The sequence below is a fragment of the Armigeres subalbatus genome, chromosome 3 (genome assembly GCF_024139115.2).
Source record: "Armigeres subalbatus isolate Guangzhou_Male chromosome 3, GZ_Asu_2, whole genome shotgun sequence".
Taxonomy (NCBI): Eukaryota; Metazoa; Arthropoda; class Insecta; order Diptera; family Culicidae; genus Armigeres; species Armigeres subalbatus.
Window position 1 is genome coordinate 188,445,246 of NC_085141.1, and position 11,008 is coordinate 188,456,253.

The following is an 11,008-nucleotide window of genomic DNA, read 5'->3' on the forward strand; positions in this document are numbered from 1 at the left end:
GGAATTGCCTGAAGGGAGAGGCACTAAATCGAGTTAGGTGCAAATTGCTGCACGCATCCAATGTGGCTAGTATTCTATCGACACTTAAGATGTTGTACGGCTAACCGGAATGAATAATTCAATCGGTAATCCAAAAGGTACGAGACCTGCCTGCCCCCAAACTTGAAAAGTTGGACACCCTTATAGACTTCGCACTCTCCGTTAAGAACCTGTGTGCTGTGCAACAACCCAAGCTTGTGAAATTAGCGACTACATGTATAGTTCTTCATTACGGTACGAGCTAGTGGAACGCGCGCCACTTGCATTGAAACTAGAATGTGCAAAGGCTTCCCGAGGAAATGTCATTCCAACATTGCTAGAATTCAACCCCTGGTTGTATTCTGTAGCAGAAGATGCCAGCACAGTTATAGGATTGCAAACCATTGGACAGAAGAGTGACCAGAAGGCTCATGGGACAAAGAAGGAGAATTTTCTCAACGTGCATATAGATTCTGACGAGCAAGTCAAAACGACAAACCAGCAGGAATTAACAAGAGTTTGTAGTATTTACAAAGGAAACTGTTTTTCGGTCGAAAAGTGTAAACGATTCTCGGAACTCAGTTATGACTCTAGGTGGGCTACGATTAAGGAGCTAAAACTCTGCTGGAAATGTCTTCGTCGGCATAACGGTTCCTGCAATCGGCGAAAGGTATGCGGTATTGACGAATGTACCTACATTCATCATCCGTTACTCCATGGTGTAGAGTTTGGTATATAAGTTATGGGTACACCCCTGATTATGAGAGGAAGTAAATGGTAGAAGGGAGATGATATTTGAAACAAGAGAGAGGGAGAGAAGGCTTTAGGTATGAATACTGGAGAAGGCATCAATTGAGGGAGAAGTGTTCTAACCATTATTGTGTAAAGACGTGGAAATAAAGTGCAGTGCTAAACAAGCGAAATATTTGGTGTTTAATTTTAAACGTGATCCGAAGAACCTGGAACATTACTCTGTCCGCAAGTGTACAAATTGGCGCAGCCGGTAGCATCTAAAAAGGTGAGTCACTTTTTTTGTGATTTTTTTCGTTCATCCTATACTTTCAACAAGAGCCGAAAATGAGGAAGAAAATGGCGGATTGGAAACTATAACAATGTTAGAGGGGAAATCAAGGGCAATTATGGAATTATGAATAGTGTGTTGCTGGTAAAACATGCATCGAAATCATCAGAAATTCATTTTCCTGGTTTTGTTATGAAGTTGCTTGGTTGAGTGTGAAAAGTGCTGCTAAGTGAAAGTTCAATACTACAGAAAAGGAATGTAACCGGCATAATACTGGTTCAATGGCAGATGCTGTAGTTCAAAAGTGAGGGGAAATGCGAGTCCATTTGAAGCGCATCAGTCAGAGTGTGAAAGCTGGACCAGTCGTTGTGAAACTGCAGAGCACTGTGTGGAAAGATAGAGACGCTAGGCCAGCAATAAATGCTGTAGAGCAAAAGAGAGGTACGATGCGAGTCCAATGAAGCGCATCAGTGTGAATGCTAGAACAGACATGATGATGATTACTGCATAACAAAGTGTGAAAAATGGCAACATCGCGATGCTAGACCAGTGATCAATGCTGTAGAGCAAAAGAGAGGTGAGATACGAGTCCATCTAAAGCTCATTAGTGTGAATGCTAGACCAGTCATAATGATGTTTACTGCAGAGCATTGGGTGAAAAAGATGGAAACGTTATGCTAGGCCAGCAGTAAATGCTGTAGAGCAAACATGAGGTAAGATGCGAGTCCATTCGAAGCGCATTGGTGTGAATGCTAGACCAGTAATGATAATGATTACTGCAGAGCTTTGAGGGAAAAAAGATGGAATCGTTTTCGCTAACGCTGTAGAGTGAAAGTGAAGTATGCTACGAATTCATTTGAAGCCAACAGTAATGCTAGGTCAGTTATGAGTGCTACAGAACAGGGTAAAATTCAAAGTGATGATTTCTAGTCCAATGCAAACACTGTAGATGGAAGAAGAAGCTTGCATGGTTATTGAAGACAATTGCAATAGAGCAAACGTGTAAGCATGAATCGATGATTTGGCTCTTGTTGAAAGGGTAATTTCAGGGATGAATTCTGTTCAAAGAAACATATCCACTTTTGGAAAAGCGAATAAAATATAAAATGGCGATAATTTAAACTTTAAAATCATGATCATCTAAAAAATCGAATGTTATCATGTGGAATATTTTAGTAAATAATTGTGGACCAATCTGATCATTGTTTCAGATGAGCACAATGGATAAAATGATGTGGCCACTTGAACCTTTCAACGACGCAGTCGATGCACAAAACTTGCAAAAGGAGTGGGAAGAATGGTTCAGGGCCTTTGGCCTTTTGTTGGAATTAAGAAATGTTGAAACGCAACATGAGAAATTGGTTTTACTCCTTACTCTGGGTGGTCGAGGTTTGCAACGCATCTTTTATAATCTTGCAGCGGTCCCGGGTGAAATCTACCCTGAACCGGTAAAGGTTCCGTATCATCCGGTGGAGATTCCGGAGTACGACAATGCAATCAAACGTCTAAATAAATTCTTTGTTGGTAAACGAAACGATCGGGTTGAACTTGAGTTGTTCCGATCGATAAAACAATCCATTGATGAGTCATTCAATCAATTTGTTTTGAAACTTCGTGTCCAAGCAGCGCGTTGTGATTTCAAAGATCGAGAAGAGAAAGAAATCTTGCAACAAATAACCATGGGTGCTCGCGATGAGAAGGTCCGGGACAAAGGGTTAGAAAATGTGATGGACTTGAACGACTTAACCAACTACGCGATTAACCGAGAGGTGCTTGTGAAGCAAAAGGAGAAAAGCAGAGCGTTCAGAGAAGATGAGGCAAGAAGCGCTGTTGCAGCAATCAAGCCGGAGTGGAACGGTGGATCGAAGGGTATTGGAATGATTCGTCGGCCAGCGAAGTTCGAGTTTCGTCGCAGTATTCCAGAAAGAGATTCATCGCGCAGCTCAAGTCGACGATTTGTTGCAAAATGTAATCGTTGTGGATCGTTCAAGCCTGGCGATGAAGCGCGTGACAGCTCGGCAAGAATAATGCTCGATGCAACCGGCGGTGTACGAAAGTTGGCCACTATGCAAGAATTCCAACGCACCACACCCGCCACCGCCGAGAACACGTTACGTTTGGATACGTTCAGATGAGTGGGTAAACGAAGAAGCATATTCTGTACAAGAAAATGAGTGGAAACAATAGCATCCCCGTCGTCCTGTTGTGGAAGATGTTTCGAAGGTAAAACGAATACTTTGGTGTTTTAGTGAACTTTGTTAGAAAAAACACATACCAAGTTGTTTAATACCAACTGTTTTGTTTTATTTGAATGTTGATGAAACATTACAACAATATTAACGATAATAATAATAATAAAAAAAAAACTTATGTTATTTATTTGGGCTATTTGTTTACCAGGTAACTGAACAGACATCTGATAGCGGAGTAATAAGCTGTAAGATTGGTGAATTTGCAGTGGAATTTCTTATCGATTCCGGAGCTGCTATTAATACAGTTACTGAGGGGGTCTGGAGCATGCTCAATACAAATAAGGCAAGCATTTACAAGCGAAAATTTCAGTGCGATCGGCAGTTCAAGGCTTATGCCAGCGATACGCCTCTCAACGTCTTGGTAATATTTGAAGCATGGATATCTGTAAACCTGTCGAAACCGAAGTGTTACGCAGAGTTCTTTGTTATTGAAGGGGCTAGTCGCTGTTTGTTAAGTAAGAGGACAGCTGAGGAATTAAAAGTTCTTAAAGTGGGCCTTGATGTGCAGCATATTGCGCTGACTAAAGATCCGTTTCCAAAGTTCCCGAACATTATTCTGAAACTCTCGATCGATAAAAACGTCCTTCCTAGGAAGATCGCATACCTCAGAATACCTGGACCGATGGAGGAAAAAGTCGATGCGAAGATTTTGGAAATGCTTCAAAACGATATCATCGAGCCAGTGGATGGACCTGCTGAGTGGATCTCGCCAATGGTGGTTGTTCCAAAAGGAAATGATGATGTACGTCTATGCATAAACATGAAGTATCCGAACGAGGCAATTCAACGGGAGCATTACCCCTTGCCGGTGATCGAAACATTTTTGAACAAACTCAGAGGATCTACAGTCTTTTCAAGGTTGGATATAATGTCTGCTTTTCATCATGTTGAACTACATCCGGAGTCGCGTGGAATTACCACTTTCATGTCGAGCAGAGGATTGATGCAATTCAAAAGATTAATGTTTGGCATTAATTGCGCGCCGGAAATTTTTCAGCGCATTATGACGGAAATGTTGTCTGGAATTGAAGGTGTCATAGTTTATATTGATGATATTGTTGTATCTGGAAAGAACCAAGAGGAACATGACAGTAGACTACAAGAAGTTTTGTTAGTACTTAAGCAGAACAATGCCAGACTGAATCAAAGCAAGTGTGTGATAGGTGTTCAGCAGTTAGATATTTTGGGGTTCAAAGTAAGTTCTACAGGCATTAGTCCTTCAGAAGAAAAAATCATCGCGATCAGAAATTTCCGTCAGCCCGAATCGAAAGAAGAGGTTAGGAGTTTTTTGGGTCTTGTCAACTTTGTCGCTCATTTCATCCCAAATCTGTCTCAACGCTCCGAGCCGTTGCGGCAGTTTGTTCGTGGTGACGTCCAGGAATTTGGTGAATGCCAGCAGAACGCTTTTGATGACTTGCGGACCGAACTGTCTTCAAACGTGCGTAAGCTAGGATTCTATGACCCGAAAGACATCACTGAACTGTACGTCGACGCTTCATCGGTTGGACTTGGATCGGTACTGGTTCAAAGAGATAAGTTAAACGTCCCAAGAATTATATCGTTCGCCTCAAAAGGGTTGACTGCTACAGAGAGAGTTTATCCCCAAACACAGAGGGAAGCCTTGGCAGTCGTTTGGGCGGTAGAGAAATTTTATCTGTATTTGTTCGGTCTACGGTTCACCATTTTTACGGACCACAAGACATTGGAATACATTTATGGTGGGAAGTATCGTGATGGGAGAAGAGCATGTTCAAGAGCGGAAGGCTGGGCATTGCGACTACAGCCGTACAACTTTGTTATAAAACACATCCCAGGGTTCCAAAACATCTCAGATGTTCTTTCAAGGCTATGTAATCAATCTGACGCGGCTTTTGACGAGGAATCAGAGCATTTTCTTTTGGCGGTCGGTGATGGACCAATTGCAATCACGCTGGACGAAATTAGGACTGAGACAAGACACGATTTGATTCTTCAGTCAGTAATAAAAGCGCTGGAATCCGGAAGCTGGCCTCAAGATCTGGTTCGATACCAAGCTTTTGACAAAGAGCTAGGTGTGCGAGAAAAGATTCTGGTCCGTGGCGAAAGAATCGTGCTTCCAGCTACATTAAGACGTAGGGCACTGGAGATCGAGCACAGAGGACACCCTGGAGTTGTTTCTATGCGGAGACGATTAAGAGAGCGTGTTTGGTGGCCATGTATGGATAACGATGTCGGAAACATGGTTCAAGAATGCGCAGGATGTGCAGCTGTTAGCAAACAACATCCCCCAGAACCGATGCTGCGAAAAGATATCCCGGATAGAGCATGGCAAGAAGTTGCCATTGATTTTTTCTCGGCGAAGTAGTGCGCTACTGGTTTGGTCGTTGTTGATTACTTTAGTCGATACCTTAAAGTTGTCGAAATGAAAGGTACTGCCGCAGAAAAAACTATTGAAGCCTTAGAAACGATTTTTAACGAGCAAACCTATCCTGAAACCATAAGGACTGACAATGGACCACCATTTGCCGGACAACAGTTCGCTGATTATTGTCGAAGCAAAAACATCAGACTGATTCGTACAATTCCCTACTGGCCACAGATGAATGGTTTAGTTGAGAGACAAAACCAAGGTATTCTCAGGGTTCTCCGCATTGCGAAGGCAACGAATAGCGATTGGCGCAAAGCAATAAAAGATTACGTTTACATGTACAACACTAGTCCTCATTCTATTACGGACCAACCTCCTATGGAATTAATGACTGGGCGACCGGTAAAGGATTTAATACCAAGTTTCAGAACGGATGCAAATTGTAATCGAAATGAAGATGTTCGAGAAAAGGATGCAATCAAGAAACTTCAAGGAAAGATTTACGCGGATGAGAAAAGACATGCAAAACCCTCAGATATCAACGTTGGCGATTTCGTGATGCTCAAAAATTATGAAACCGGTAAGCTAGAGCCAAAGTTTCGTTTAGAGAAATTCACCGTCGTGAAGAAACACGGAAACGACACCGTTGTCGTCAATGGGGATGGAGTAATGTACCGTCGATCCGTTACTCATTTAAGGAAGTGGCCTTCAACAAACAACGATACAGCGGAGTCATTGCCACAAAGACCTTTGAGCCTAGAGGGAAACAAAGATCTAAAGGAAAATGATAAACGAGTACTGGAGGATATGGAGACTGACGAACCTGAAGCAGCATCAAAACGACCAACTAGAACAAAAAAACTTCCAGAAAGGTTCAGATAAACAGTGTAATTTGGGTGGATTCAACGGTTGACGTATGTTTTTTTGGAAAAGGGAAGGGATGTAGAGTTTGGTATATAAGTTATGGGTACACCCCTGATTATGAGAGGAAGTAAATGGTAGAAGCGAGATGATATTTGAAACAAGAGAGAGGGAGAGAAGGCTTTAGGTATGAATACTGGAGAAGGCATCAATTGAGGGAGAAGTGTTCTAACCATTATTGTGTAAAGACGTGGAAATAAAGTGCAGTGCTAAACAAGCGAAATATTTGGTGTTTAATTTTAAACGTGATCCGAAGAACCTGGAACATTACTCTGTCCGCAAGTGTACACATGGTAGCAACAAGGTAAAATCTAATACATCCACCTCAACAACTGGCGAAACGCGCGATGGCACTGTAAACGTTCATCAAGCGAAAACCAGCGACGTGTTATTCCAAATTATGCCAGTGATACTGTATGGGCAGTAGATGCATAAGTATTAGATTGCTAATGTCGTTCCTGTTCACGTGACTAACATCTAGGTCACTTTGATCGGGCAGCCAAAGTACCGGTACTACTAGTGTCAAACCAATGTTGGTAATGAAACAAACCATGCACTACAACATTATGCATAACAAACCGACAAGTCAGGCTTGTGGAAGCATATTTTGGCAAAATACTTTTAATGACTACAGCGCCACTAGCGTTCTAGTACTTATGCTTCTACTGTATGGGCCGTCAAAACAAGTACACACTTGTGCATTCATTTAAAACCATGATAGTCCCCGATCTACAAAAAGAGTTTCATAATTTGACTGGTCTTTCAATTAAATCATTCCGTGAGTCTGTACCCCGGGTTCTCATTGGTGTAGATAACGTCAAACTTGGGCATGTGAAAAGAAGTCGCGAAGGTAACACCAAACAACCTATAGCTGTGAAAACGTGCCTTGGGTGGTGCGTTTACGGAAGAATAACCCCAATATCAACCGGGGATAGTGTTGTTAACCACCACATGTTAGATATCTGCCCTTGCAATAATGAGAGCGGATACTACACAACGCAATGAAAGAATATTTCTCGCTCGACAGTATGGGTGTAGTCAAACCCGAGAAGCTTCCTATGTCCATCGAAGACGAGCGGTCGTTGGCCCTGTTGACAACATTCACTCGTCGAAAGGGCGATTGTTACGAATCAGGTTTATTATGGAAATATGATAATGTGCGACTTCCATGCAGCAGGTCAATGGCATTGAAGCGCTGGGAGTGCCTTGAACGGCGAATGCCCAATGATCCTAATCTCAAAACAGCTCTAAACTCATACTTATTTGCATATACATTCACACATGGATACTATGACCCACATGGAAAGCATGTGTGAACACTCATGCAATGCATGTGGACGCATGGAATATATGTGTCGAAACTATGGAATCCATTTCGCAACCCCCATTGCAAAGATCCATGTGTAAACTCATGAATATAATGCGGAGTTTTTTATGAGTGAAGATGTCTTCGAGGTATGATGAAAAAATGCTGTCTGGACGACAGCGGCCAACGAAACGAAAAGTGCTCCGAATGCTCATGCTGATGTACGATCCGTGTGGTTTTGTAGCGCATTTTCTCATGTACCTTAAAATCCTTCTGCAGGAGATCTGGCGAACGGGAATTACTTGGAATGATCGAATTGAAGAAAAGCTTTCAAGAAGGGTCACATATTGAGTGCGCTCTCGTTGCAGCGAAAACTAGAGTTGCACCACTACGTTTTCTATCAATTCCTCGAGCGGAGCTTCAAGCGGATGTTCTGGGATTAAGGCTGACAAAAACCATCGAGTGTGCCTTGAACATAAAGGTAAAACAACGGTTCTTTCACACCGACTCCAGAGATGTATGCTGCTGGCTGAACTCGGACCATTGACGGTATAGTCAATTTGTCGCATTCCGAGTCAGTGAAATCTTAGAAAGCTCAAAAGCAGCCGAATGGCATTGGATTTAGACAAAACACAACGTGGCTGACTTGGGTACAAAATGGAAACGAATTCCGGATCTAAGCTCGCAAAGCTCTTGGTTTCGTGGGCCTTCATTTCTGTGGAAACCCGAAGTAGAGTGGCCCACAACTTCACGGCGATACGGAATAACAGACGAAGAAGTTTGAGGTAGAACTGGTGCTTGTAAGTACATTGACCCCGACGCTACCAATCCAGTTATGCCACCGCGAGATCATATCATAACAAACCTTATTGTGGCACACTTCCACCGGTGTTTCCATCATCAGTATCACGAAACAGTGGGGAATGAACTGCGTCAACATTATTATGTTTCTCGAATGAAAGCAGTGTATCGTAAAGTGCGTAGCGAATGTCAACAATGTAAGAACGATCGAGCTGCTCCATGTCCACCAACAATGGCTAATCTCCCAGAGGCACAGCTAGCAGCTTACAGCCGTCCGTTTACCCACACTGGCGGGGATTATTTCGGGCCGATTACGGTTTCTATTGGTCGTCGTTCAGAGAAGCGATGGGGCGTTATCGCTACCTGTCTCACTACACGAGCCGTCCATCTACAAGTCGCATACTACTTATCAACAGATTCCCGCATAATGGCTCTAAGGAATATTTTTAATAGAAGAGGAACTCCAGTCGTCATATACAGCGATCGAGGTACTAACTTCCAAGGTACAGAGAAAATGGTCGAGGAAGCAGTTCGTCAAATCGATCAAGACAAGCTAGTTGCTGAATTCACCACGAGTTACACCGAATGGCGATTCATTCCACCGGCGTCCCCACACATGGGTGGAGTGTGGGAGCGCCGCATCAGAACCGTTAAGACGAACTAGACAAAAGTATTAGGATCGAGGGTGGTTTCAGCGGAGGTCCTGGAGAATGCTCTAAACGAGGTCGAAAACATTGTGAACTCTCGTCCACTGACGAGCATCTCGATAGACGGAGATCAACCCCCAGTTCTAACTCCCAATCATTTTATCCTCCAGTCCAGCAACGGAATGAAATCATTTGCTTCTTTCGACGACAGCTCTCGTGAAAAGATATTTTAGTTACTAGATAAAGATTGTCGCTGTCGTCGCTGTCCGGAACATCTTTTGCGGGCGAGGATAGGGGAGCTAAATGTCAAAGAAGGAAAATCCATACGATTTGACAGGTATGTACCACACATGTTTCGGACAGCAGAACAAAGGGAACCGAAGCGACAATCTTTATCTAGTAACTAAAATATCTTTTCTCTCGTGTCTTGAGAAATCTACCGAGAAATTGCTGGCCAAAGGGGAGGATTATAGGCGTTAGAACCGCGTCAGATGGTCAAGTGAGATCAGCAACAGTACAAACGGCAAGTGGTGGTATCTACTAGTGACCAGTGGTAAAACTCGCGGTGCTTGACGTTGGCGTAAGAAAGAATACGTTCCCAGACGGGTCCTCAATGTATTCCGGGGGAAGTGTTAATAGCGCAACGTCGATCTGCTAGATTCACACTTCAAAATCGAATAAAATTTGTAATTTGTTATGCATTATTATTTAATATATTGCTACATGGTCAAGGTTGCTCGCTCCCTCGAATACCCCTACCCGATTGCTTAGGATACATCCTCGGTTCAAGAAGGAATAGTAAAGATCATGAAAAGTGAGTGTAATCCAAAATCCAATAATATCAATCATGTTAACAATATTATGTTATTTAGGAATTTATATTTATAAAATCACGATCTGACTGCTGTACTCAATAGAGCGCGTAAGTAGAAGATCGAAGCACATCGATACCTGGGTGGTGCGGTGCGGATATAGGGTAAAGTGCGCAATAGTGGACCCCCAACCAATAGTGGACCCTCTAGCCATTTTTGCATTATTACAGTACAATGTAAACATTTTACTATGAAATTCCATCGGGAGAACCCACCCTACAGTCCTATGATTTGATTACATGCGTTGGAAATGCTATGGAAAGTAAAATTAGATGATTTTTTACAATTCTATAAAACATAAATACGATATTGGCATATTTTGGGGGGTCCATAATAGGGAAGAAGAACGTCCCGAAACGGAACATAAAAATCAAATGGAGTGTCGACTATATACACACCAAATTTTCATTTCTCGTTCCAGCAAAACAGATTGCTGGTTCTGAAACAGCAATTATTTTGTTTGCTGAAATCCAGCAATCATTTGAATAATCAATAGGGTAGCAATTTCCTATTATGGACCCCCAGGGGGTCTACTATAGGGCGAATTCAGTCAGACTTTAAAATGTTAATTTCAACGAATAACGTCGAGTATTTGAGTGTTTTATGTATGTATCGTGAAGAGGAGATGCAGAGCTTGATATTAGATATCACGCAAAATTAATATTTTGAAAATTTCCACTCCTTATGCCAGGAAGAGCAAAATTTCGCTACTAGGGGGTCCACTATTGGGTAGTTTACCCTAATCGATTTGGTGGTCAAGCTGAAGCCAAAATTTCTCAGCATGGCTGAGTAAATTTTTTTGCCCGTGCACACGCACATATGA

The 11,008-nt window shown here is 42.5% G+C and overlaps 3 protein-coding genes across 3 annotated transcripts; all 3 read left to right on the forward strand.

Annotated features, from left to right (window-relative positions):
• Positions 1–457: 457 nt before the first annotated feature.
• LOC134222185 (uncharacterized) lies at positions 458–3,174 on the forward strand. Its single transcript, XM_062701328.1, has 2 exons — positions 458–1,036; positions 2,251–3,174. The coding sequence occupies exon 2, from the start codon at positions 2,251–2,253 to the stop codon at positions 3,172–3,174; it is 924 nt and encodes a 307-aa protein (XP_062557312.1). The 5' UTR covers positions 458–1,036.
• Positions 3,175–3,556: 382 nt separating this feature from the next.
• On the forward strand, positions 3,557–5,635 carry LOC134222186 (uncharacterized protein K02A2.6-like). The gene has a single exon (XM_062701329.1). The coding sequence runs from the start codon at positions 3,557–3,559 to the stop codon at positions 5,633–5,635; it is 2,079 nt and encodes a 692-aa protein (XP_062557313.1).
• Positions 5,636–5,692: 57 nt separating this feature from the next.
• On the forward strand, positions 5,693–6,520 carry LOC134222187 (uncharacterized). The gene has a single exon (XM_062701330.1). It carries the CDS (start codon positions 5,693–5,695, stop codon positions 6,518–6,520), a length of 828 nt encoding a protein of 275 aa, XP_062557314.1.
• Positions 6,521–11,008: the final 4,488 nt, after the last annotated feature.

Bases quoted from the DNA above. Each gene is read 5' to 3' on its own strand.
- LOC134222185 (XM_062701328.1), top strand. From the start codon at position 2,251: ATGAGCACAATGGATAAAATGATGTGGCCACTTGAACCTTTCAACGAC.
- LOC134222186 (XM_062701329.1), top strand. From the start codon at position 3,557: ATGCTCAATACAAATAAGGCAAGCATTTACAAGCGAAAATTTCAGTGC.
- LOC134222187 (XM_062701330.1), top strand. From the start codon at position 5,693: ATGAAAGGTACTGCCGCAGAAAAAACTATTGAAGCCTTAGAAACGATT.